The sequence below is a fragment of the Cucurbita maxima genome, unplaced genomic scaffold (assembly GCF_002738345.1).
Source record: "Cucurbita maxima cultivar Rimu unplaced genomic scaffold, Cmax_1.0 Cma_Scf00030, whole genome shotgun sequence".
NCBI lineage: Eukaryota > Viridiplantae > Streptophyta > Magnoliopsida > Cucurbitales > Cucurbitaceae > Cucurbita > Cucurbita maxima.
The window spans coordinates 2,705-29,937 of NW_019272046.1; the positions used below are offsets into that span (position 1 = coordinate 2,705).

At 35.3% G+C, this 27,233-nt stretch overlaps 2 protein-coding genes and 1 long non-coding RNA gene across 3 annotated transcripts in view; 2 read left to right on the top strand and 1 right to left on the bottom strand.

The window, feature by feature from the left end:
* Window positions 1-127: 127 nt before the first annotated feature.
* On the bottom strand, window positions 128-1,245 carry LOC111466233. The gene is made up of 2 exons (XR_002714345.1): window positions 761-1,245; window positions 128-671 (listed from the first exon to the last, which is right to left on the bottom strand). It is a non-coding gene; the product is annotated as an uncharacterized LOC111466233 (long non-coding RNA).
* Window positions 183-6,489, top strand: LOC111466232 (Golgi SNAP receptor complex member 1-2). The gene is made up of 6 exons (XM_023110834.1): window positions 183-447; window positions 1,490-1,686; window positions 5,111-5,200; window positions 5,305-5,376; window positions 5,892-6,021; window positions 6,119-6,489. Exons 1-6 carry the CDS (start codon window positions 309-311, stop codon window positions 6,214-6,216), a joined length of 726 nt encoding a protein of 241 aa, XP_022966602.1. The 5' UTR covers window positions 183-308; the 3' UTR covers window positions 6,217-6,489.
* Window positions 6,490-7,399: 910 nt separating this feature from the next.
* LOC111466184 (translation factor GUF1 homolog, chloroplastic) overlaps window positions 7,400-27,233 on the top strand; it is a 31,012-nt gene continuing 11,178 nt past the window's right edge. The window contains exons 1-10 of the mRNA XM_023110767.1: window positions 7,400-7,742; window positions 7,979-8,155; window positions 14,231-14,317; window positions 18,693-18,749; window positions 18,946-19,011; window positions 21,476-21,538; window positions 22,605-22,649; window positions 23,348-23,448; window positions 24,948-25,044; window positions 25,233-25,304. Coding sequence (XP_022966535.1) covers window positions 7,491-7,742; window positions 7,979-8,155; window positions 14,231-14,317; window positions 18,693-18,749; window positions 18,946-19,011; window positions 21,476-21,538; window positions 22,605-22,649; window positions 23,348-23,448; window positions 24,948-25,044; window positions 25,233-25,304 — 1,017 coding nt within the window. The 5' untranslated portion in view covers window positions 7,400-7,490. The remainder of the gene's footprint in view (window positions 7,743-7,978; window positions 8,156-14,230; window positions 14,318-18,692; window positions 18,750-18,945; window positions 19,012-21,475; window positions 21,539-22,604; window positions 22,650-23,347; window positions 23,449-24,947; window positions 25,045-25,232; window positions 25,305-27,233) is intronic.

The following is a 27,233-nucleotide window of genomic DNA, read 5'->3' on the forward strand; positions in this document are numbered from 1 at the left end:
TTTTTTTTTTTTTTTTTTTTTTTTTTTTTAAGGAGGGATATTTATTAAATTTTAAAAACTTTATTTAAAACAAAGGGTTAAAAGGGTTATAAATAAATTACATACTTGCAATTAACTAAAAAATTAATGGTAAAACGGTCTGAAAATATATTATATTTTTCAATATACTTACTTTTTATTGTAGTACGGATATAGATACCTTACCTTACGAGTAGTTTGACAAATAAGTATGGAAAGGGCATTGAGCCCAATTAAGCATTGTATACTGATATCTAAACCAAAATGAGTTTCGGGTGTGAATTTTGTAGATGGCAATGACAGATCAGAGCCTTGAATTGCAGGAGTCCGGTTGGGAGGAGCTGAGGCGTGAGGCTCGAAAGATCGAGGGCGATCTCGATGTCAAGCTCTCCTCCTATGCGAAGCTCGGTACCAGGTTCACTCAAGGAGGTTTGCTTTCTTCCTTTTTGCTTCACTTCACGGATCTCTGATTCTTTAGCCCTTTACGCATTTTAATCGCTGTATGTAAATTGTATTTGGTAGAGCTGTAATTTTCAGTCGATACTAGTTTCATCCTGCAGAGATGGATGGAAGTGACCCTTTCTCTGTGGTGGAACAATGGTAGTGTTTATGTGAGATGGTCGAGGATAACTCCAGCTACATTTCTTAGATTACTGAGATATGAATAATCAAATCAAAGATTTAACTACTGAAATTTCTTAAGATGATGATATTTATCTGTTATTTGATCATGGATCCTTACGCTGTAAATGATTTCCCGAAATCAACTGCTAATTCCATCGGGGCTTTAGATTATTATCAATGTGCTTCGGGAACTTTTGCATTACAGTTTACATTTTTTTCCTTTTCTTTTCGTAAGAATAATTTATGTAGAATTCCCTCAATGGAACCTCCGAATAGACATTGACTTTTTTGGATATTCGAAGTTGATGTTTTAAAAAAATTCAGATCTAACTTATGCCTTCTATGCTTCGCAAGCATATTCGTTGATCTGTGTTCTTTATACCATACTGATAAATTAAGTTTAATCCATTGACTTATGTTCTTAAATTGTTTGATGATCCCAAAACATCAAACCGGCCTTGTAGCATATAAATTGGTCTGGAACATATTTTAGTTCGGAAGTTAATAAAAGAATATCCAGAACCCTAAATTTTTCTATGCACCTCTCAACCACCACTAAAGGGCAAAGCATCTTTTGCCTCAATCTAAGCCAATGATTTGAATGTTTGTACTTCCAGTCCCAATTTCAGCATTACTTTGATTAAGCTTGCTAAGTGTAAACCTTGAATATATATTTTTTTTTCAGTCACATGATTCTTTTACACGTTCTGTATTTAGATTGCTTCAAGATCTTTCCCCTTTTCATAGCCCAAATTAAGTGCCGCTTGATTAAGTATACTGGTTTTATATTGTGGTCTTTGTTCTTAGATGAGATTGTGTGGATGATGGTTTATGTGTTTGTGATCAGGTTATGTGGATTCTAGTTCACCGTCTGTTGGTCCCAACAGATCATGGAAGTCTATGGAAATGGAAATCCAATCTTTACTTGAGAAATTGTTGGACGTTAATGATTCAATGAGTCGATGTGCTGCATTTGCAGCACCAGCTACCTCTATAAATCAAAAACTAGCAAGACACAGGGATATTCTCCATGAATTTACACAGGTTTTGACTTAATTTTAATAATTCTTGTTATTATGACCAAGATCCTAATGAGTATTGATGATCTAAAGTTCCAAATTCTTTGATTCAGCTTAATGGTTGTGATCTTAATGCAATTATTTTGGGTCTTTGGTATGAAATTTATCAAATGCTATCTGAAGAAATGCATAGTGAATAGGAGGAAAGGGTTGACTGAGCAAGAAAACATGTGACTTCTTGGGGTACATTTTATTCGGTTTTACTTGGAAGCTTTATGAACAATGTGCTGTAATCCTCTTTGACAGAACCCCAATGTCCTGAATGAGGTGCCTTCTTTTATCCGAACTAAAAAAACCCACCTATCTAACCTTTTTAAGGCTTCACCACGTCTTATCATGTTTCCACCAGGGCCTTCCTCTTTCATCATTTATATCTCCTTTTGTTTTTTATAAGTGGACCAATTACTATACAATCAAGATACCATTTTTTTTGAACTAGAGCTTTTTATATCCTTCATTATTTCTTTTGTTGCTGTCTGGTTATGTATTTTGTTCTTTCATTTGGTATTTTATGTATTTATTTCTTAGTTTGGTCTTGATGTTGTTGTTTTCTTTACTCTCTTTCACTCATTTTGGAGTTTATATAATCGAGATGCCATCTTAGATCATTTAAATTCTAAGCTTGTTAGAGTTCAGCAACATATAAAGCACGCTGCTGATTCCCATTGCTGGGATGTTTAGTTTTAGGTTGGTGACCACGTTTTCCTTTAGCTCCAGCCTTACATGTTGTGTTTTTTAGTGAAACAATCAGAATGAGAAATTTGGCTCTTCAATTTTATGGTTCACTTCCCATTGTGTGTATCCCTTTTTCCCATTGTGTTCAAGGTTGATTAGGAAGATTGTGAGTGCTACACAAGGAAAAAGAAATCTTGATTTTTAACCTTGTGACAAGTGATATCAAAGCGTGACTTATCTTGGCTGGTAACTCTCTCTTGTTCCCAGGAAAATGTCAGAAACTTTTGGCAATTGTGAGAGCCAGTTGGAGGGTTGTTTGGATAATCCACAGGATAATAGGATTTTTCTTCTCATTATTTAGGTGACTAAACATAATGACAGTATTAGAGAATTGAACTATCTTTTAAGAACTTTATGGTGAAGATGAAGGATCAGTTTAATGCAATGATAGGTGGTTTCATTACTTATACTTCTACTAAAAAAGGTTAAAGAATAACCTTGATTCTCTTAAGTAAGGTTTAGATATGGTTGGAGTTTAGAAAAAAGATCTTTTTGGTAAAGAGAGCTCTTGTAAGGACTCCCAACAAAGATACCGTTGAGTCTATAGAAGTGAAAATCCTAAAACCTAAGGTGCTTAATGGTTCTAGGCAAGCAAAGGAACCAAATAATTTTCTATGGGGTATTGAAGAATACTTCAAGGCATTGAAAAACCTAGAAGAAGGTAGAGTGGGTATTATAGGCATATACCGCTTCTGGGATGTCAAGCTATGGCAGCATACACATTTTTACGACGATGAAAATGTAGGAAGACTAAGGTTATACAAGATAACATCTGATTCTTCTCAAATAACTCAACCAATATCGGTTGTTTTTATTTTGTTTTTATTTTTATTTTTTTATTTTATATATATATATATATATTTTTTTTTTTTTATAAGAGACAATTTCATTGATGAGTGAAATTTACAAGAGGGGTGTATAAACCATGATGTTTGCAATGAGGGAGGTATAACTATAGGAAGTAAAAATATTAGACAGTTTACACCAAGATATAGCTTGGTAAACAACATTGTCAAAAAGTTTTGTGTAGGTCTGTGTCGTTTCTGCAAATATTCTCTGATTTCTTTCTTTCCACAGATTCCAAAAGAAAGCCATGATGAGGACCACATAGAGCATGGAGCTATCTAATGAAAGATAAGTTGAATGAATTTGAACTTAAGAAGGGAGTAAATGGGTTATGTCGGAAACTTCCCATTGTGTCAATCCCCTATTACTACAGTTGTTAGAATACAATAGTATCAACTCATGAACTTTGTTGAAGGATTAGGATAAGTGGGCAAAAAAAATGAAGAAATTACATCCAGGGTGCTTTAAAAAGGAAGAAATTACAACAGTGTAGGCAAAAAAAAAAAAAGAAAAAAAGAAAAAAAAAAGGATGCCGGGGGAGAATGTGAGGTGATGGTTTGCAGACGTTGAGGTCTGGCCTAGCTGGAGGCAGCAGCCAATCAAGGTAGAGGAGGGTCACGAAAGAAAGAAGGAAAAAAATGAAATGTCATGGAGAATATTTTGGAAGACACTGGGGCAAAGAGCTTGAAAAGAGTGAAACATTTGGGTTGAATGAGTTGAATTGGATGACTATGCATAAATTTATTGAGATCAAGTTGCCTTATATTTTAAACTGAAAGCCCGACACAATGTGGCAACACCTTACCCATGTGAAGAGAGTAAGTACCTAGTGGCTGCTGCAAGACACCTATGCTACTGCTATCCTCTGCCATGTCTGTGTGCGCAGATGTTCGCTAGATATCTACTTGTCCTCCATCTCTTCCTCTGTCATTGGCCATCATCCACCACTGTGCATTGCTGACTGCTGCACACTCCAGATTCAACTGAGCTTTATAATACAAAATGTTTGCAAGACTAAAAATCAAATTTCTGGAGGGCATTAGATGATTGGCTTACGTGAATATTTGTTGAAAAAAGAAGAAATAAAGAAGGAAAGAGAAGAAGAGAGAAAAGACGCGGAGAGAGAGAAGTTGACCTTTTTTGTCTGCAGTTTTGAAATCCTTTGGAAGAAACCTATTTTTTTAACCACGCCTTGAGGACAAGTGTGTTTTAAGGGCAGGTAATGAAGGGAATGACATTTGGGTAGTTAGGAATATTATTAGAGCATCAATGGTCTATTAGTCATTAGCCAATTGGTTATAATTAGGGCGCATGAGAGGAGATGAAGGAATGGAATTGGCTAATTGGCAATTGATTTAGGCTTGAGTGAGAATACGAATAGGGGAGGTTGCTAAAACCTCAAAGGCTATACTTGGGGTTATTGTACTTCTTTACCCATATATTTCAATACTATGCTATTCTATTTTTCGTTTCTACTATCTTAATTTTGCCTGTGGGATTTTATCAAACGTGCATGAGCTAAATGGTTTCATATTTATCACCATATCCAAAATATTCTCTGTATGTATATATTTGTTACTCAAGAAATATTTGAGTGAAAAGTTATAATGCATCGATGAACTTTAAATATGAGATAATGATTTGACTTCATGGTTCTGCAGTGCCATATTCTAATTTCTGATTGAAACTTGAATCTGCATATGTAATTTGCTTTTCTTGATTCATGTATCACCTTGCTACTTTCTTCATAAATGCTTTATTCAACAACATTGAAGTAATAAAGAATGAATGGCATCCGTGTGTTTCAGGAATTCAAACGAATAAAAGGAAACATTAACTCAATGAGGGAACATGCAGAACTTTTAAGTTCTGTTAGGGACGACATCAATGAGTATAAGGTTAGCACAACCGAATTTGTTGACATTGTTACATGGAATATGTTTACTTAGATGTTATTTAATGCATCTTTGCAAGTGACTCCCACCCAATGTGTTTGGAACAGTCACCTGGAACCATGTCACCGAGGATGCAGTTACTGCGGGAAAGAGCTGCTATTCATGGAAGTATAGCTCATGTAAGCCTCCATAAAATTTATTGATTATCTTGTCTCTTTCTTCAATTCCTTCCCCAAGTGTAGCCTTTTTTTTTTTTTTTTTTTTCATGGCTCGGGAGAACAGAACCTTGCCGCAAAATGTTTTTAGTAAAATCAAGCTGTGAGAATATACATGGTAGACATTTAGGAGCATTAGGTTGTCTCCTAGATGTGCAAAAATCAACTCTTATAGATGGTGAGAAAAATATTTGGTAGAAGAAATTTTTTTAAGTGCACTAATCCCGAAACATCCAACTTTAATTATTAATCTATGTTTGTCTTTAACCATTTCCCTCGTGTCTGGTTTTAGTTCATATGCACCTTGAGCTTAAAAACCAAAGAGGTAGACCATTAAAATTGAAATTTAGAAACGCTCAATTGTCCAGGGATTGAGTAGTTTAGCATTAATATTGTATAAAATAACCATTTTACTCATGGATTTTGATGTTTTGTCGTACTTCACGTTTATTTATTGTAATTTGTGTTCTGTTCTGTAGATGGATGAAGTAATAAGTCAAGCTCAAACTACAAGGGCAGTCTTGGGCAATCAAAGGGCTTTGTTTGGAGATGTTCAAGGAAAAGTGAAGCTTCTAAGTGACAAATTCCCAGTTATACGCGGCCTCCTAGGTAAATTTATAAACATAGGATAAACTGTTTGGTGATTTTGATGTTATTTCCTGTTCGTTTAGGGCTAATAATAATTAGTTTGTGATATCATAATCAGGTTCAATTAGAAGAAGGCGGTCAAGGGACACTCTTATTCTGTCTGGAGTCATTGCAGCATGTACCTTGTTTCTCATTATCTATTGGCTTTCAAAATGATTAGAGAAGATGCAAAATTATGGAGTTTTGGTTTTGTAACTTTTTCTAAGTAAGCAACATGGTGTTTGAAGATTTCGTAAGTGTTTCTTGTCCCATTAAATTTGGATGTCTTTTTCTTTACCTTCAATAATGCCACCATTTTGCTGAGTTTGATTGGAGGTGACACTTCGAAGCCTACATGCTAGCATCCTATCCTCGAGAATCCTCTTAGAATTTGTCCTTGTACATGCTACGATAAATTAGTATATTAATGAATATCATTTTTAGTCGTAATATGTTGAGGATTGTTGGGAGGGAGTTCCATGCTTGAGGATTGTTGGGAGGGAGTTCCGCTGACTAATTTAAAGAATGATCATTGGTTTATAAGTAAGAAATACATCTTCATTGATATAAGGTATCTTGGGGAACCCCAAAATAAAGCCAAAGAGAGTTTATGCTTAAAGTGAACAATATCATACCATAATAAAGTTGAGCTTGAGTAAGAATAGTCATATTCTGTGAGAATATGGCAATTTGCAGGTGGGGGAAGAAGACTCCCCTAACAACGGTGGGGAAGAAGACTCCCCTAACAACTGGCTGTATAGATGGAAATGGACTTCTCGATCCATTGATGGGACAAGAAGAACTATATGAGTGGCCTTGCTTTCAATCAAATTGTGGAAGAAGTAATGTGACCCTGGAAAAGGAAAAGAAAATAATTCTTTTTTAATAATTTTATTAAAAAAAACTAGTAAATTACTAAAAACAAACTTGCATCAATAATGGTTACTTTTTTTATAGGTGAAAAAAATGCTCAATTACAAATTTACTCCTTGATTTTAAATGCTTTTTAAAACCTAATTACTATTTGTGGGGATTTTAAGAATTTTATTAAACAATGTGAACTATTTATGATCATCGAAAATAGAAAATATAGTTTACTTGAATGGTTATACCGCATAACATTTTTTATATTTCTAATTTATTTTAGTTGGAGATATTGTACTTAGAAGTGAACTCATATCCTTAAACAATTTTTTAATTGTAATTAATTCAGATCTCGACCTTATGATTCCAATACACTTACAACACCAGGTTTAATATTAACAGATTTAATATTCAAAATAAAAATAAAAATAAAAATAGAACGGAGAAATGGTGTGGTGGGAAAACGGCACATCTTCCGACTTTATGTGGCTGTAAACAACGCACACCATCCCCAAGCCTTTCACTATTTTTGTGAACTGCCAGTAAACTAGCCCACGGCGAAGGCTCCGAAACAACTAAGAACCACAATGGCGGCTGAGTTTTCCTTCGCGCCTCTCTTATCCACATGCACTCAACATCGTCGTCTTCTCCAATCAAGGAGAAGCACCCTCTTCCATTGCCCAACACTTCCACTCCCGCTTTCTCCCTCCCCCTCCACTTCCTCCTCTTCCTCTTCTTCAACACCAACAACGAGAGGCAAGGTCCTTTGTCAGACTGCTGGAACACATCTCTTCGATGCTAAATGCGCTGCTGAAGCCGGCCAGAATCGATTGTTGAAGGTTCTTTCTCTATCACAATGTTAACAATTTTATCCGTCTTTAGTTTTCTCTCGTGTTTGCCGGAATATATTTGCTTCTTGGATGCTCATTTTAAACCTCCGCAACTGTCTTGTCAAATAGCCTGTGTCTATCTCCTCTTAAATGTGCTCGAGTAATTCCTCAGTTTCCATTTGTTTTAATTGAATCATATTTGTGGGAACCGAATTTTGTATGGCTTTCTGATGTCTGAAATGCAGGTTCCTATATCGCACATCAGAAACTTCTGCATTATTGCGCACATTGATCATGGTAAATCAACTTTGGCGGATAAATTGCTTCAGATGACCGGTACCGTTCAGACGCGAGAAATGAAGGATCAGTTTCTTGATAACATGGATTTGGAGAGAGAAAGAGGCATCACAATTAAACTGCAGGTCAGTTTGTTCATTTGGTTTCTCTTTGATGCAATCAACCATTTATTCCAATTCTCTAGGCTACTGCGAGATTTGGCACAATCAAGTATTTACACAATCTTTATTATAAGACGGTTGCTGTTGGCTAATGGAAGAAATAAAACATTCCCAGTTTAGCACTCTTTAAACTGACCACTATATACCTTGTTAATTCCTATCAATAAGGGAGTTTATTGACATAAAGTAGGTGTGTTGCAAGTGTAAATTATCTTACTTTCTATTCATTTTAAACTTAAAAAATAAATTCTTAGATACTGAATAACAATCAATCTAAATTAGGAGGTCAACTACTTCCCTTCTTTAATGGGATTACCCAACTTCTTTGATGGGAGTAAATATTCCTTAAATTAAAGCCATTCTTTTAACAATCTCCTTCAAGATGAGGAATATGAGGAATGGATATCATTCATTTCCAACTTGGTTACTAACTCACGAAACATTGAACTGTGAAGTCTTTTTGATAGTATATCTGCTAGTTGAAGTTGTGATAACATAAAATTAATGCATACTATCTCCTTCTCTCGTTTATTCTTGATAAACTGTCAATCAAGTTCAATATATTTTGTCCTATCATGCTGGATAGGATTATGGGCAATACTGATAGTTAATGTTGTAATGACCTGATTTTCGATACCACATCACAGGTTGCCATGTGTCACAGTCATGCTCGTCCAGGGCGTGTTGCCCATGGCCGCATGCCCATGGCAAGCCAAACCCTTGTCATGTCTTTTCATTCTAGTGTTTTTACTTTTGTAGTTCTAGGGCGTATGACGCCTCAAAAATATCATGTTTAGGCCTGCCATACATGAAATGCCTCAGAATGTACTATAGGGGGATATGACTAGTTGTCAACTTCTCCCTACCCAAGGTTATCTATGCTAAGCCGTTGTTATCTCTCTCTTGCTTGCTTATATAACGTCTCTTTCAAAAATCTCTCTCTACCCTCGTTTTCTAAAACCTTCTTTCAAAACCGAGGCTAGAGGCTTGATCATACGTCGCTTGGCCGTAGGCGACGCAAGAACAAATTGGCTTAGCTCACTTGTCGTTGGAAAGTGAGTGCCGCACAATCGCTAGTCCGCTGCCTTTAAAAGTGCGATTGTGTCACCATGCACACAAGGTAAAAAAAGGCGGTTTGCAAAACAGGAGACAAAGAATTTAAAATTTAAATATGCATTCAAAACCGACATAAAAGTATTCTAAAGGTAATATCCGCGGAGTCAAATCAAAATGGTCTACAAAAAGTACCTAAGTTTCGAGCAATAACATTTAAAATAATAATAAATGACAAGAAGGAAGATGACTCGATCTAAGGGCACCCCCCTACAACTGCATGGCTTCGCACACTCCCGCCATTAACAGTGGCCTACAGTCCATCGGGAAAAAAAAAAATAGAATAACATGGAATGAGTATAAAAATACTCAGTAAGCAACCTACTTGTAGACTCTTGTTGGACTTAATCCTATACACGAAAACTTAAGCTATGTGCTCATAGTTGTTTTTAGCGATCACCCAAACTATGGCTAAACAACTATACCAAACTTGGTAGGTCACTATACAACTTGCCTCAACATACCTCCTTTAAGGGGTATTCAAACCCTCTCAAGTTCACAACCTAGATGTTTTCTATTTTCTTTTGGCTTTAGGTTTCACGTATGTCTAGGTCCTTTGTCATTCTTGTGCAAAGTGCGCCTCGAGTTGAAGTGACCTATGGAAGGACCCTAGGGTAATACTCATAAGTCTAGAGGAGCCCTTTTTGCTCTAAATAATTACCGTACTCCATACATATCTACCTATTGAGCTCTAATCAGTGGATTCTCCCTAGTGGTGTCGGGTGTCACAGTCATGCTTGTTCAAGGCGTATTGTCTATGGTCGCATGTCAGACGTCCCGATCATGCTTGTCCAGGACGTGTTGTTCATGGCCGCATGCCCGTTCTAAACCCCTTTTACATGCTTTCATTTTAACTCCAGAGCTAAAATGCTCCAAAATGTACTATAGGGGGATATGACTAGTTGTCACTTATTCCCGTAGTATGCTATCAAAGTCGTTGTTGCCTAATCACTTTTAGCTTATAACATTGCTTTCTTTCAAATTGTTTTCAATGTATTTCCTCGCTCACATTTTCTAAAACATTTCTTTCAAACGTGACCCGAGGTATGAGCATACGCCACGTTGTCTGCGAAATTCGAATTTCTCACGGCTAACTTGTTTGCTGGGTTAGAACAAGTGTCGCACAATCGCTACCCCTCTAACTCAAGAGTGCGATTGTGACGCCAGACGACATCTACCTGTTTCTAAGATTAGTAAACTACTTGTCATTATGCCCTTTCCAAGTTAGGATAGTAAACTTCCTGCTCATGTACCCTCATCGGGTTAAAACTACCTACCACTATGTCCTTTCTAGGCTGGGACAGTAAACTACCTACTCATGTACCCTCATCAGGTTAGAACAGTAAAACTACCTATCTTAGGAATAGTAACTATCTGTTACTTTCCTTTTTCAGGCTAGAATAGTAAAATTACTTGTCACTACGCCACTCAAACTGAGCGGTAAAAAGACCACGACTCTCCCCATTAGGCACCACTGTAAGTACTTCAGTAGTATACCCTTCTATGACTCCAAAAATTCTCTATGGGTGACAACTAAGCCATGTGTAACAAGTAGACCCTAACCTCTGTTTGTTAGTTCACGAATAGGGGTTGCGCCCGATCCGTCCCTACAAGGTACCTAGTCAACCAAAAGAGGCTATGAAGCTCATGACTATGTGCTAGGACCAAAATATGTATAATAGTAACTCATAGTCTATGGAAACTATAACTAGCACTTTATGACACATAGCGATAGTCCAAACTCATGATTGGGCAATAATAGGCTATCCAAACCCTAAATCATGCACAATAACTTATAAAAGCATACAACATGCTCTTCATGCTCATTACGTGATAATAATCCAACCTCAGCATTCTGGAAAGCATAAAAACCTAATGATCTATCAAAGTTCACAAGTCATATGTGTTGAAGCTATATAACTGTAAATAGGACTAAGTTGTAAAATGTTCACATTATCTAAACAAAATTATCCTGAGACTAGGTCAAATTAGGCTTCTAAACATAATACTCAATCACTGCTCCCAATCCTAATCGACTCCTACAAGTATCTCTGAGAAACTCGCTCCATATGGTTACTTACTTGATTGTAGACTTCTCAAATTTGTTTCGGGTCTTTGAGGATATTTCAAGTTTCTCTAAAATTCCTCAATATGCCCTAAATTAAGTCAAAAGAATAACACTAGTGAAATTTGGCTAGCTTCAAATTCGTTAAAAAAAGAAAGGAATGTAAGTCAAGAAACTAATCATTGATTGTACAGTCATCTTCTCTAACTTGCGTGCCATTCTACTTTCTTTCCTTTTGTTCTTCTTCTTTTTTTAAATCTTTTTAGAAAAAAATCTGTTATTTATTTTCTTAAAATTCCAGGTGTTATAGATTTGTTGTCACAATACAACTTTATCAGACCTTTTTCCTTAATTGGTAGGTCATCAAGGATTATCTTTAACCATAATAGTTCACATTAACTCTTGTGCAATAGCTCTGAATTCTAGTTTGACAGATGATCTAGCCACCACATTTTGCTTCTTTGCTTCTCCATGTTACTAAATTACCTAAAAAAAATGTACAATGCCCCATAGTAGATCTTTGTCCATTATTGATCCAACATAGTCAACATTGATGTAAGCTTCCAATGCAAGAGAATTGTTCCGTTTAAATAATTTTTTTTTTCTTGGAGCTCATTTCAGGTAACATAATACTCTTATACGTAATACTCTCTATACACAATACTCTCTATAAGCTGCCTGAAGGTGAGACTCCCACAGATCATGCATAAATTGGCTGATTACACTTACTGAGTATGCTATGTCTGGTCAAGTGTGAGCTAGATATATAAGCTTCCCTACTAGCCTCGGGTACATTTCTTTGTTCGCCGTAGGTTCTTCTTTTGACTTCCCCAATTTCTGATGTGGATACATCTGTTTTTTCTCATTTCCATCAATAAATCCATCACATATTTCTATTGTGATATGAAAATACTTTGAGTTGAGTATGCTATTTCAATATAGAAGAAGTACTTTAGCCTTCTAAGATTGCAAATTCGTTTATCAATTTTTTTTTTTCATAGTTTAAGTTTTTCTTCTTCATTATCTTCAATGACTATGATGTCATCTCCATACACTAGAACACTAAATTCCCTTGATTTTGAATACTTGATAAAAAGAGTGTGATCTCCTTGATTTTGCTTATACCCACATTCCTTCGTTACCTTTGTGAATTTTCCAAACCACGCCCTTGGTGATTGTTTTAGGCCATACAATCTTTCTCAATTTGCATACCTTACCTCTTGAGCTTTCAAATCTTGGAGGAATGCTCATGTAGATTTCCTCATTTAGCAAATGCATTCTTCATATCATACTGTGAAAGTTGCCAATTTAAGTTGGCATCTAAGTATAACAATATTTTTGCAATTGGGGCAAATATCTCATGGTAATCTATATCGTAAGTTTGAGTGTATCTCTTAGCTACTAATCTTGCCTTAGACCTTTCCAACGTTCCATCAGCCTTGTACTTTACTCTGAAAAGCCACTTACACCAACTATATATTTTTTCCTTTTGGCCTATCCACAACTTCCCACGCGTTATTATTTTCTAAAGTAGACATTTCTTCTTTTTTATCATCCTGCCATTCTCCTTTGGATAAAGTTTCAAAAAATGTGTTAGGTATAACAATTGAGTTTAGACTCACAATGAAACTCTTGTGGGATAGTCTTTCAAGAGAGATATAGTTTGACAGGTGAAATTTCTCTTCATTGTTTATTTTTACACGTCGTCTTTTTGGGGGCCTACAACCATTATGTGGCATAGGGGTTACATCCCGAATGAAACTTAAGAGTATATCGCTTTTACGAATAGCTCTTAACACTGCCTCTCTTCCGAGACCAGAGCCCTTTATCTTGACTTCTGCTTGTTGCATACCTTGATCCGCTACTGCCCGAATAGTGTTTCATGTTGTGGTTTGAGCGAAAAATGGTGTCATAAGGGTTGTTCTGTACATCCTGTAGTAGGTTTTCGGAGAGCTCTAGGTCTATCATCTATTGGTACTTGTGTTACATCCTCATTTTGAGTAGAGTTGAATGTTTGGACTTGCACCGGTTCTGAAATGACCTTTTCTTCTAGCATATACCTAAGAGAACAATGAATCTGGCAATGGAGGTGGAGTGTATGGTTTAATTGGTAACTCTACGGCAGTAGGGGTGGACTCATAAATAGAATTGGTAGCAGGCGTGGTTTTTTTTTTTTATTATTTTTTTTGGGTCCATCTTCTTGTTTCCTTATCAACTGGTTATGGCAGCCGGGGTGTGGGGCAGCTTTTTATCATACTCTTCTTCAAGATGGTTCTCTTTGATGGGCACTGTTTTTCTGCTCCTGAGGAAAGAAAGAATCACGTCGATTCAGTCTCATTTCTGATATTGATTGCTTTGTTGTTAAATTTGTTGGTGTAAAATTTTTGAAGCTGCCCATCTCAATGCGGTGGAGGTCTTTTTTTGGATTTTGGATGAAATTGAATCAAAAAAATTTCGAAGATAAGCATTTATCTAGGGTTGATTGTTTTTATTCTACTCATTTAAAGGTTTCTTCCTGATGCGCTCTATCCAAGTCTTTTGCGTACGTCTTTACATGCTAATACTTTGACAACCCTCTGTAATCTTTTTTTCTTTATTTTTTATTCACTCCCTTTGAGGTTGTACTTTTAGCATTAGTCTTTTCTCATCTCTTCAATGAAAGATTTCGATTCTTGTTTTAAAAAAAATAATATCCCATTCCTTAGGCAAAGAGTCTATCAAGCTATTAGTAACGGACTAACCTTTCAGAAACAATCATTCATGTATTGACTTCTAATATTTTTGCATTGTAATGTCGATTAATTTTGTCATGATTTCTAATACTTAGCTTGTGTTATTTGTTTTAACTATCAATTTGACAGGCAGCTCGAATGCGTTATATGTATAAGAATGAAGCATATTGCTTGAATTTGATTGATACACCAGGTCACGTTGACTTCTCTTATGAGGTAATTTCATGCAAGTCTTTATTTCAGCAATGTTCAGAAGTTATACTTGCATTTGAATGATTGTCTTGTTGGATCCCATTGTTGATAGTGTGAGGGAAGGTGGTGGAAGAAAACTTATAGAATAGGGATAGAAAGGCATTATCCAAAGAATCATTTTTTGGACTAGTCACGTCCTTTATCAATTCTTAAATTACAAATTTCAAGCACTTGATTTCCATTTAGTTATTACAAATTAATTATATGAATTCTAAAGTGCCCTCTTCATCAAATTTTGGGACTTTTTATAGTATGATCTGCTGTCTGTTTGCTGAAATTCATACTAATTATCATCTCAATTCGTGTCTTCAAGATAACTTCATTTGCTTAATTCACAAGAGGGAAATTGTAAATTCTGTGAGGGATTTTCGTCTGATAAGTTTAACAAACGGTCAAGGAAATAAAAGATAATTTTTTAGTTACATTTTCTGAGTTTTATACAAGGAAAATTTATTCTGACCATTCAAGCTTCTACAACTCATAATGAGGATGTATAGAAGAAGCTGCCACTCGAGTTTTGATTGGACATCTCCTTTTCCCAAAGCTTTATTCAACCACCACCTCTTTGGATCCCAATTCACACTTTAGAGCCCATAAATGAATCTGATGAAGAATCTGAAGTTAGTTTAAGTAGTGAAGATTTGCTGTTTTAGATATAACAGAGTCAATTCAAGAAGACATTTGTTGAAGACCTTGTGCAAATAGCTTGACCAACTTGTTTCATACTTCGGAAAATGATGAAATAGTCTCAGGTGTAGACACTGATCCATGTAAATTTTCCTCCCACATTACAGCTAGTGGTCTTCTTTTCTGTGAGATTTCTCCTCCCAATCCTCAAAAGACTTGTAAGGTGATTTATCATATATGTTGTTTGTATTCCACTATACTTTTTCCATGAAGATTTATCTAGAAATACAAGGTTGGGGGATTACTATAAAAGAACCAACTTGAAGAATGTTTTGCTACTCAACCCAGATACACTTCTTATTCAAGAAACAAAAAGACGGATCTTTTCACTAGAAGAATATTAAAATCCATGTGGAGTTCAAATGAAATTAATTGAGTTCATGTTGAATTTTATCGTAGATCATGGGGTATGCTCATCACGTGGGATGAAAGTAAGCTGCGGGTTCCGGAGGTTCCTAGATTAGGTTACACCTTATTGGTTAAAATCTCCTTTCAAGATGATAAAACATGCTGGATTTCTGTGAGGCCCAAATAATTCTTAAGCACGAAAGCATTTGTGGAATGAGTTGAATTCCTTTCTTGCGTATTGGGGTATTCCATGGTGTGTAGGAGTTGATTTCAACATAAGTCGTTGGGTTCATGAGAGAATTCCTTGTGAGATGGGGCAATTTAATAAATTAATTGATGAAATGGATCTTATGGAAATTCCACTTTTCAATGTAAATTTACTTGGTCTAAGCTAGGGGATGATAATCTGCAATCCTTGTTGATTCATTTCTTCATTTCTAAAGCATGGGATTAGCTTTTTGATACCACGATGGTTTCGAAAAAAAGGTATGGATTTTCTCCTATCATTTCCCAATTCTTTTGGAAGCTGGAAGTTTTGCTGGTGCCTTCACCATTTCGGTCTTCTAATTCTTGGATGAGCTTACCAGATTGCGTTAGTGTTATTGAGAAATCCATTGCAGAAGATCGATCTTATGGATGAGGCTTGTTATTGCTTCAAAACCTCAAAATTTAAAAAACAATTAAAAAGAAGTGGTTTGCTGATTATTAAGCTGTGCGAAAGAATAAGTTGTCATGTATTTCAATAATTTATGAGCTGGATAATAAAGCAGAATTGATTCTTCTTTTAAATCGAGACATAGTTGTTCATTCTACGGCCCAGGGAGAACTTTTTGAACTTTATTTGGAGTAAGAAACTTTCCCCATCCTTTAAAAGTCTTCTGAAAGCAATCATCCAAGAGCCGAGATGTGGATCCCTGAAAACCAAAACTAAGTTGCACAAAGAAAAGAACTCCAATTGCTACTAGATTATGGAAAGCTCAACCACGGGCTTCTTAAGCTGGAACAATGATTTTCAGCAGTATGCCAATCAAAAGGGAAATGAATCACAAACCATCAACAGATTGAAATTTAGATACTGAATTCCAGCATGACAAATGAGATACCTGTCCACCCTCTTTTCCTTTCCAAAAGAAAATACAAATAAATAAATTCAATTACAAGCTCACCTTGCTTTCAATCCACAAAATCAGTAAACCTCTTGAACAACCAAGGATTCCACACGAACACAAGCAATACCTCTTGATCTCCAAAAAGATCCTACTGCATTTTGAGCAACTGATGACAAATTGAACTCTTGAATCATCACTATCCCGGCAAATGCTTTGCAGAAATTCTTCAGGCTACTTTCTTTGATCCATCCCCCAAACTCCTTTTGTTCCAAGAAAAGATGTTCATAGTATATCAAAGATGGTTCCAACTTATAATTAATTTTTCTGACGGATCCCCTAAAAAGAGGGAATAATTTCATGGAATTGAAGACCACTGGCCTTAATCAGTGGAGAAAAATTATGCAAACCTGAATGTTATGTAGATAGAAAATCATTGTCTGAAAAAGAGAGTCTAGCTTGCAAACAATGAGTCTTCAACAATGGCTTCATCATTTTAGTTGCGAACTGGCTTACAGTCAATTTTCAAGCTACTTAAACTCAAAACTGATTGATTGTTTGATTCTGTTACACAGCTGGGAGCCGTTTCTTCTGATGTAAGCTGATTAGAGAGGGAGTAAGATTTAGAGAGGAAGGGAGTAAGATTTTAGTAAAGTGAACTTTGTTGGGTTCAATGTTGCATTGATCAACAATCAAGGGCAGTGAAGTGACCTTTCAAACATTTTGCAGAGACACGTTTTCCTCATATTTCAAAAGAAATCCGTTACCATTTCTCAGAAAACTGTCCAACCTTTCTTAGCAAAACTGATTGAAACATGTCTAAGTTTTCCTCCTTTAGAAACAGACCGGACTGCACACTAAAAAAACCAGTCTTGGTGGGATCTAAACGTTGATAACTCAATGGTTCCATCAGTATCTCTAATTTTCTTATGAAAAAACAAATGCACCGGAGATTGCAATAAATCAACCATACATAACTTAAACCAGCGCACATGAGAAATAGAAAGATGAGGCTTCTGCATATTCTTCAAATCTTCAATGAAAAACAAGTCATTCTCATACCAAATACAGTAATATGTATTTCAAATGTAGCAACTAATAAACTCCATAACGACCAAACTCTGGAAAATGAATCACAATAGAAAAAGAGGATTGACAACGACTGAAACTAACCAAAAGCAGAAGACAGCGGTGGATGAGAGTTGGAAACTAACATTCTACTACTTTCAATCTAGACAAGCAAGTCCATCTGTTCTGAAAATTCACTAACTTGAGTACAATCTGAAAGCCAGCGAAAATTTCCTCCTCTCTTATGCCTTCGGTTTGTTCACTTTGTTACGCGGATGGGGATTCTCTCAATCAACTCTTTTTTTAATGCTCTTATTATTTGGATTGCTGGTTCAAGATGTTTTAGTTTTTTCAAGATAAAGTGTGTGTTGTCTTCTAATTTAGAAGGCAACATGCGTCAGCTTCTCTTGGGTCCATTGCCTTTGAAGCCTTACCTCATTTGGTTTCATGTGATCAAAGCTCTTTTTTATGAGTTATGATTGGAAAGTAACTTGAGGATCTTCAATAATAAAGGTCATCTTCTGTGGTTTGAGAGTTTCAATTCAGCATGTTTGAAAGCCTTCAAGAATGTTAAAGCTCTACTATGGACAAACCTCATTATGACTTTCTTTTGGAATCTATGAAAAGAAAGAAATCAAAGAGTATTCATGGTGAAGACTCAGACTTTACTAGGCTCTTGGGAAATATTGTTTAGCACGTCATTTTTTGCTTCCTATAGTCATACCTCCCTCATTATAAATTGGGAAAGTCTTTTGTGCATGTCATGGACAACACATCAATGGAATTGTCTCCTATCGAAAAAAAAAAAAAAAAAATCCTAGTGCGCAGTTTCCAAATCCTTTGCAGCCTATTCTTTTCTTGACACTTTACTTACATTGGGATGTTTATATTTCTTTTTCGTTGTTTTGTTGTTCTTTGTCAAATTTTCACTCCCAAGTGAGGGTTGTATCTCTTTTAGCATTAGTCTCTTTTCTGATCCTTAATTTCCTTGATGAGAAGTTGTTTCTTGTTCTAAAAAGGAAAAAAAAAAGGATAAAATGCCTTGCTTTTGGAGTTAAGTATGACTCATGAGATTAATACCTTACCTAGCAATAATATTTCAACTTCATTTAACTTTCCCTTTTTGCTAGGTTTCTCGATCTCTTGCTGCATGTGAAGGTGCTCTTCTTGTTGTAGATGCTTCCCAGGTATGTCATTCTAGATGGTTGCTTTGCGTTAGCTATAGTTGATTATTTGTCTTCCAACTTGATTCATCTGTAGGAAATCTATGTGCATTAATTGTGCTTCACAAATCTTGACCTTTTTTTTTTTTTGTAATTTTTTGTCGTAGCTAAACTTGTATTATCTTTTGCTTAGTGTAACACTTACGCAAATCTGTATTAGGGTGTGGAGGCACAGACGCTGGCAAATGTCTATTTGGCTCTGGAGAACAACCTAGAAATTATTCCTGTATGTTTTACCATTTTGAATTATATTTATGTCTTGTTATTGTTGCCACATTTTGGTTCACTTGATAATTATAATAAGATAGTTTTGATCGGCTATGCCCTTCTTAATAATACTTTTTGAGGTTAATTATAAGTTTGTGGCATTTCCTTCCTTGGTTTGACTCCTTTTTTGTGGGCTTTATTTTTTATACATTCTTGTATTATTTCATTGGTTCTCAAAGAAAATTTGATTATTCATAAAAAAAAGAAAAAAGATATAACTTTGGTCTTTGGATTGTGTTTAAGAGGTCTTTGAACCTTACAAAGTGTCGAATAAATCTCTAAATTTTTAAATATATATCTAATTAATCAAACTTTAAAAATGGTTTAATAAAACCTCTTTCCATTTTTTCAATTAAAAGTTTCATTTCTTACGAAGAATAGGTCGGTCTTGATTCTCACTTTTTTTCCCTACCTTCTTGATAACTCTAACCTTCAGAATTCTCCAATCCTAGGCTCATCTGCTGTTGATTCCATTTTTGTTCTCCTCCTCCATTCTTAGATTCCCCTTCTCCGTCCTTAGATTCTCCTTCTCCATTCTTAGATTCTCCTTTATTCAACTTCTCCAGTGTCACAAAGTCCTCTTATTGATGCTTCCCCTTCTCCGTTTTTTGGGCCAATGAACAATATACATCTTCTTGGTGGCGTTCAAACCTCAAGAATGCCCAAAACATAGGAATGCCCGAATATTCCAGACGTGCCTGTCACCTTAAGGAAATCAAGAGAATTGTTGCCTTGGAGTGCCCCCTTGCACTTTGAAAACATGGACAAGTAGTAGTGCTGCAGGAAAATGTAATATTACTAAATAACTGATCCATAAAAAGTTTATTTACACAGTCTCTCATATTCATTCAAATTTTATAACTAGTAGGTAGATTCTTTACGCATACTTGTGGAGAAAGAGTTGGCCAGAGACATGGTGGTCTTGGATAGGTGATCAAACTAGATTTTGAAAAAGCCTGTGACATGGTGGTCTTGGATTTTTTTTTTCTTGATGTTTTGTGCAGGGCTTTGGAGAGTGGTGGATCAGGGGGATAAGAGGTTGTATCACTAACACTTCCTTCTCAGTCTTTGTAAACTGTAGGGCAAGTGGATTCTACAACAGTCAAGGATCTAAGACAGGGAGACCCCTTGAACTTTTTCTTTGTTGTTGTTGTAGATGTGTTAAGCGCTATGTTGGAGAATGTGTATGACAGATGCTGTATCAATGGTTTTGTGGTGGGAATGAATCAAAACCATGTGAGACACCTACTATTGCAGATGACACCCTTTCATTCTTAAATTTTCATGACAAAAAGTCTAAGAAGTTGAAGGAGATTATCGACGTCTTTGAGCTTGCTTTTGGGCTCAAGATCAATAGGGAAAAGATCGCCATTTCAGGCAGTAATATGATTAAAGTGAGAGTTGTTAGCTGCCCGAATTCGGCATTGTGATGTTGGGAGATGGGCAGTGACTTATTTGGGACCTTGGGGGGAAACCCAAAGTCCCAACTATTTTGGGCTTCGGTTGAGAGAAAACTTCCTCTAAACCATCAAATTGAAACAAGAACCTAAAAAGTTTGAGATACTTTCTAGGGTTTGCAAGAACTAAAAGTGGTATTGTCAATTCTTAGCAGTAACATATTCTAAATTTACTAAAGAAGACAGGAAATCCTGGATGTAAGCTTGTTGAAACTCCTATAGATCCAAATTTGTTCCAACACCAAAGTGAAGGGGTAATTCCAGATGACAATAGCATGTATCAAAGAGTTGTGGGAATGTCAACTTACTTATCACATGCTAGACCAAACATTGCATACTCGGTTAGTATTGTTTTTAGTATGCAAATAACCCGAGCAAACATCACTTAGGGTTATAAATAGGATTTTAAGATACTTGAAAGACACTCTAGATCATGAATATTGTTTAACAAAGGCTAACAAAATTGAACTCTACATTGATGCTAGTTGGGCCGGAGAACTAACTGAATGGAAATATATATAGGGATATTGCATTGATGAATTTAACTCCAAGCTTGGCTTAAAATCTATGTACAACCTAGCTTGAGAGGTTAGATTTATAAATAGTGTAATTGGGTTTCTATTAGTCGAGTATTTTTTTCAATGCCATTTCCTTTTATAAGTAGTTTCCTTAGTTGAAACTTCTCTGTTATTATATTTACCCATTAGGTGAAACTTCTCTGGTATTATATTTACCCATTAGGTGAAACTTCTCTGGTATTATATTTACCCATTAGTTGAAACTTCTCTGGTATTATATTTACCCATTAGTTGAAACTTCTCTGGTATTATATTTACCCATTAGTTGAAACTTCTCTTGTATTATATTTACCCATTATTGTGTTGTTTGAGTAATAAGAAAATAATTTCTTCTCCAAAAGCAACCGTACTAATTTGATTGATGAGTTATTGATGTAATATGTTGCAGGTTTTAAATAAAATTGATCTTCCAGGTGCTGATCCACTTCGTGTGACGCACGAGATTGAAGAGGTTGGTAAAAAAGAATAGTTTTATTTCATGTACCATCGCTTTTGCCAGTACTAATGCTTTCCTTTGTTAAGCCGGAATACTCTGATCTTGGATTTATGTTTGGTGTTGTCAATGGAAATACTGGCAAGGATAGAACAGTTCGATCATTTAATCTTTTCATTATATTTTAGTTTTTTTAATTTCATAGAAAGAAACAGTATATCCCCCCCCCCCCCCCTTTTTCTTCTTTGATGAAATGAAAAACAAATGAAAAGGTACAAATTCTTATTCGGAGATATGCTTTCACTGTGGCAAAGTGTCGATAGTGCCTCAAACTATGCCCTAGCTGGTAAATATTTGGATGCAAAATAACCATATTTATATTGGGCACCATGTGCCGCTCATTGTTTAGATTTAATTTTAGAGGATATCAGAATGATTGACCAATTTAAAAGGTGTCTTAAAAGGGCCATGACAGGTTTTCTGTATAACCACTTGTATGTACTTAACATGATGAGGGAATTCACAAATCAACATGAATTCGAGAGACCAGCTGTTACTTGTTTCGCAACATCTTTTTTGACGCTATCAAGTATTCATAGAAATAAGGGCATTTGAGGAAGATGTTTATTTCTGAAAATAGACAAACATATAAATGGGAAAAGGATCTGAGAGCGGCTGACTCCATTTTGATGCCATCCTTTTGGATCCAAAGAAAGTTCTTTGGGGAGATGAACAACATATAAGCTTCACTATTCTTAATGACAAGTTTAGTACCAGTTATACTCTAGCCATACTAGACTTTAACGTACCATTTGAGATTGCAGTTCATGCATCTAGAGTTGGCATAAGTTGCGGTCATGCATTTAAGGGTTCACTGTAATTTTCTTTATTTATTTATAATTCGAACTTAAGCCTTTGTCTGATTATTCATTTGACTTGATTTGGCTGTTTAATTTAATAGAAAAGTGAAAATAAAACAAGGGCTTAGAGAAAACTTGCGTAACTTTAAAAGTACTTACATCTACATTTATGTTTTTTCTATTAAAAAGAAAAATTAAGTTTATAATATTTCACGTTTTTGCAGATTGTGGGTCTTGATTGTAGTAATGCGATACAATGTTCAGCAAAGGTTAGTTTTCAGTATTTTCTTATTCATAGTTGCTCTTCTTGTCCAGTAAATGGCTGGTTACTCATGGAGACTATATATGCATGTGTTTATTTGATAAGAAATCAGAAAATTTCAATTCCATCAAATTGGACCTCAAACTTAGATAAGTATTGCAGTCTTGATCTTAAACTTCTAAGTTGTTGTAATTTTTATCTTCGGATAAGTTTCTGTGAAAGATTGTGATAAAAATTATTCTTATATTCATTCCACGAACTATAACAAAACACATATGATTCATATTTTTAGAAAAATTAACATTAGAGATTAATTTTTATTGAAATTTTGCGAGTTTTAGCAACGTTGTGAAAGTGGTTAATTTGTGCATTGATAAAACTTTATTTTGTGAAAAACTTTATTTTATTGAAATTAATGATATTATGGATAATTTAAACTCATTTGTTACAATTGGTGAGTGAATCAACAAAAATTGAATAGAGGTTAAGAATTTGAACAATTGTCTAAGTTTAGGGTTTAATTTGATAGAATTGAAAGTATATGGAGAAATTTGATTCAACATGACAAGTTTAGAGCTAAAATTGAAAATTTCTTTTATTGTTGTTGTATTCTGACATTTGGATTCAGATAATTGAATAATCAATATTGCTTACTTCAAGGAACCAATCTTTTTCTGATTTTTTTTTTTTTTTTTTCTCCTGTAGGAGGGGATAGGTATAACTGAAATTTTAAATGCGATTGTTGAAAGGGTTCCTTCACCTCGTAATACTGCTGATAGGCCACTCAGAGCATTAATATTTGATAGGTATACAACTAGCTTAGTTATCTCTATATATGCTTATGTTTAAATGGCTCTTATTTACACTGAATATCTTCAATTTAAAGCTCTGCCTTAGCAGCAAACCTGTTTTATAGTTGATGTTCCCATATCTATTTTATTTTATTACTACTATTTTCTTTATAACTTAACAGAAAATTGCTTCCATGTTTGTATGTTTCTCTTAAAATCAGACTAAAATTCAACAGCTATATTGGAAGACTCTGCTTTAGCGCATCATTGACTATTTATTAACTTCTTGCACACTAATAACTATATTGTAGTTTTACATTTTGTAACTTCTTTGGCTAGGGGTTTAGCTTGCCTACCCTATATATATATATATATATATTATAGTTTCGTATCTTCTATGAAATGAACTTCGTGTCTCATAAAAAAATAAAAATAAAAACTTTGCGCTCGTTATATGCTTTGAGTTTATGGTTTTTCCATCAAAATCTTAATAATAATGAACTGAACAGATGTTGAATGAGGTTACCTTGCTTTTTTACAGTTATTATGATTCATATAGGGGTGTTATAGTTTACTTTCGAGTTGTTGATGGGAGAATAAAGAAAGGTGATAGAATATATTTCATCTTAATAATAATGAACTGAACAGATGTTGAATGAGGTTACCTTGCTTTTTTACAGTTATTATGATTCATATAGGGGTGTTATAGTTTACTTTCGAGTTGTTGATGGGAGAATAAAGAAAGGTGATAGAATATATTTCATCTTAATAATAATGAACTGAACAGATGTTGAATGAGGTTACCTTGCTTTTTTACAGTTATTATGATTCATATAGGGGTGTTATAGTTTACTTTCGAGTTGTTGATGGGAGAATAAAGAAAGGTGATAGAATATATTTCATCTTAATAATAATGAACTGAACAGATGTTGAATGAGGTTACCTTGCTTTTTTACAGTTATTATGATTCATATAGGGGTGTTATAGTTTACTTTCGAGTTGTTGATGGGAGAATAAAGAAAGGTGATAGAATATATTTCATCTTAATAATAATGAACTGAACAGATGTTGAATGAGGTTACCTTGCTTTTTTACAGTTATTATGATTCATATAGGGGTGTTATAGTTTACTTTCGAGTTGTTGATGGGAGAATAAAGAAAGGTGATAGAATATATTTCATCTTAATAATAATGAACTGAACAGATGTTGAATGAGGTTACCTTGCTTTTTTACAGTTATTATGATTCATATAGGGGTGTTATAGTTTACTTTCGAGTTGTTGATGGGAGAATAAAGAAAGGTGATAGAATATATTTCATCTTAATAATAATGAACTGAACAGATGTTGAATGAGGTTACCTTGCTTTTTTACAGTTATTATGATTCATATAGGGGTGTTATAGTTTACTTTCGAGTTGTTGATGGGAGAATAAAGAAAGGTGATAGAATATATTTCATCTTAATAATAATGAACTGAACAGATGTTGAATGAGGTTACCTTGCTTTTTTACAGTTATTATGATTCATATAGGGGTGTTATAGTTTACTTTCGAGTTGTTGATGGGAGAATAAAGAAAGGTGATAGAATATATTTCATGGCTAGTGGAAAGGTAAATTCTCTAGACACTCAAAATTCTTTTTACCCTCATTTTATTTCTTACTTCTCTTCCTAACATTGAGAAGTTTGAATTTTTGCATTGTCTTAGCTGAAAGTGGATTAAGGTCTTTTATTTCTTGAAGCATTTTCTGTTCTTGAAGTTCCTTTTCCCTAATAAGTTTAATGCCACTTTATCCACAGGATTACTTTGCTGATGAAGTTGGAGTCTTATCTCCCAATCAGTTGGAAGTGGAGGAACTTTATGCTGGAGAGGTAAATGATTGATTGGGCAATTGTTTATATAGTTAAGTAATCCCCACGTATTTTTTAATAGTATATTCGTAAATGGGAACCTGTTAGTCTTTTGTCATTTTTCTTATAATTATACGATATTTAGTTTAGGGCTTCCATGTAAGCATATATGCATTAAACTGTAGACAAAGTAGAGTTATTTCTGCTATTTGCTCTCACATTAATGTAGTATCAAAGCACTAGAACTTTTCCTAGGGCAGCTAGGGCTTTGTGAACCATTAGGGGTTGGGATGTGTAACACAGCTTCAATTTTTTCACAACCCAACTAGCCTACCCACCGATCAGCAAAAATCTAGAACATGAACCACAAACCCCCACAAGCAAGTCAAGAACAAACCTAGATGGGGTAATTGTGAGGAGGTTGCATTAGTGATGAGTGGTAACTTGGGTTTTTGACCATTGGTTAGGATTTATTTATAGGTGTTGATACCATGAAGATTTAAAATATTTATTCATTATTTACAACTAAAGATTATGTCATGTTAAATTCAAAAAGTGAAAGTGCCGTTGGATTATGGTATCAGAGTGGAAACTCAGGATTGTTTCGTGTTCTCCTTCTTACGAAAATGTGTGATGAAATTCAATGACACACTTTCCCAAGGTCTCGTTGGTACCAGCAAGGGTTTGAGAAATCCCGAGTCCCTAGCCTTCTCAACTTTGTTTTGTTGGTAGATAAGGCATGTCTTCATGTATTGCCTAATATCATCTTCCATGTTCGGCCAAAAGTATCTCTTCTTCAGTAAGGCGTAAGTTTGTTGCCTCTCAGGGTGGCTAGCTCATAGTGTGTCATGACGTACATCAATTTCTTCCTCGAATCTCCCGCCCTTGGGACATATACATGTTTCCTTTCGTTAGGAGTAAGTCCTCTTTGGACCAAAATTTCTTGGTCTTCCTGACTTTGGCTAACTCGATAACCATTTTGGCCGAAGGGACTTTCTGAAGCTGTTCTCATATGATTTCGCACATATCTATTTTACTTGCATGATATGGGCTAACATGCACAGGGCCGCATGTTCTCCCTTCCGACCTAGGGCGTCAATAACTTGATTATTTTTTTTCGGCTCTATGTTCAAACTTGAAGTTGAACTCGGCTAGTGACTCTTGCCATCACGCTTGTTTGGAAATAAATTTAAGTTGATCAAGGAAATGACAAACAACATTGTTGTTAGTCTTTACCACAAAGTGAGATCTCAGCAAATGTTGTCTCTATGTTCGAAGACAATGGACAACCGCTAGCATTTCTTTCTCGGAGACAGTATACCTCCTCTCAGCATTGAGCTTTTGGCTCTCGTATGCAATGGGTGTCCCTCTTGAATGAGAACGCCTGCAAGTGCAAAGTCTGATGCATCTGCTTCTACTTCGAATGGTTTGGTAATGTCAACCAAGTTGAGGACAGGCCCCCTCGACATGGCTGCTTTCAAATCTTCGAATGCGCTCTAGCATTCCGCAGACCACTATCAGGGGTGGTCTTTTTCTTGTAGTTTCATTAGTGGGGTGGTTGGTCGTGAAAACCCTTCGACGGACTGTCGACAATATTTGGCTAATCTTAGGAAGGATCACACATCAATCATTGAATTGGGAATTTTCCATTCTTGGATGGCTTTGATCTTATAGTCATCCATGCTGATCTGCCACGTCTGATGACATCTCCAAGGAAGTTGATGCACTTTTGGGCGAGAGCACATTTTTCCTTTTTGACACGAAACAATCTTGGTTATCATCACACACCTTCTGCATAAATTCAAGTTAAAAGGGTGTGATCATTAATGAAGGTTATAATCCATTGCTTTCCACTATGAACCAAAATCAAAGGTCCCATACTTCACTATGATTTAAATGAAAAGGAGTGGGATATACAAACTTCGCAATGAAAAACAGAACAATCAGCTC

Bases quoted from the DNA above. Each gene is read 5' to 3' on its own strand.
- LOC111466232 (XM_023110834.1), top strand. From the start codon at position 309: ATGGCAATGACAGATCAGAGCCTTGAATTGCAGGAGTCCGGTTGGGAG. The intron at 5,201-5,304 runs GTTAGCACAACC...TGTTTGGAACAG, and splicing joins ACGACATCAATGAGTATAAG to TCACCTGGAACCATGTCACC. The intron at 6,022-6,118 runs GTAAATTTATAA...TATCATAATCAG, and splicing joins AGTTATACGCGGCCTCCTAG to GTTCAATTAGAAGAAGGCGG.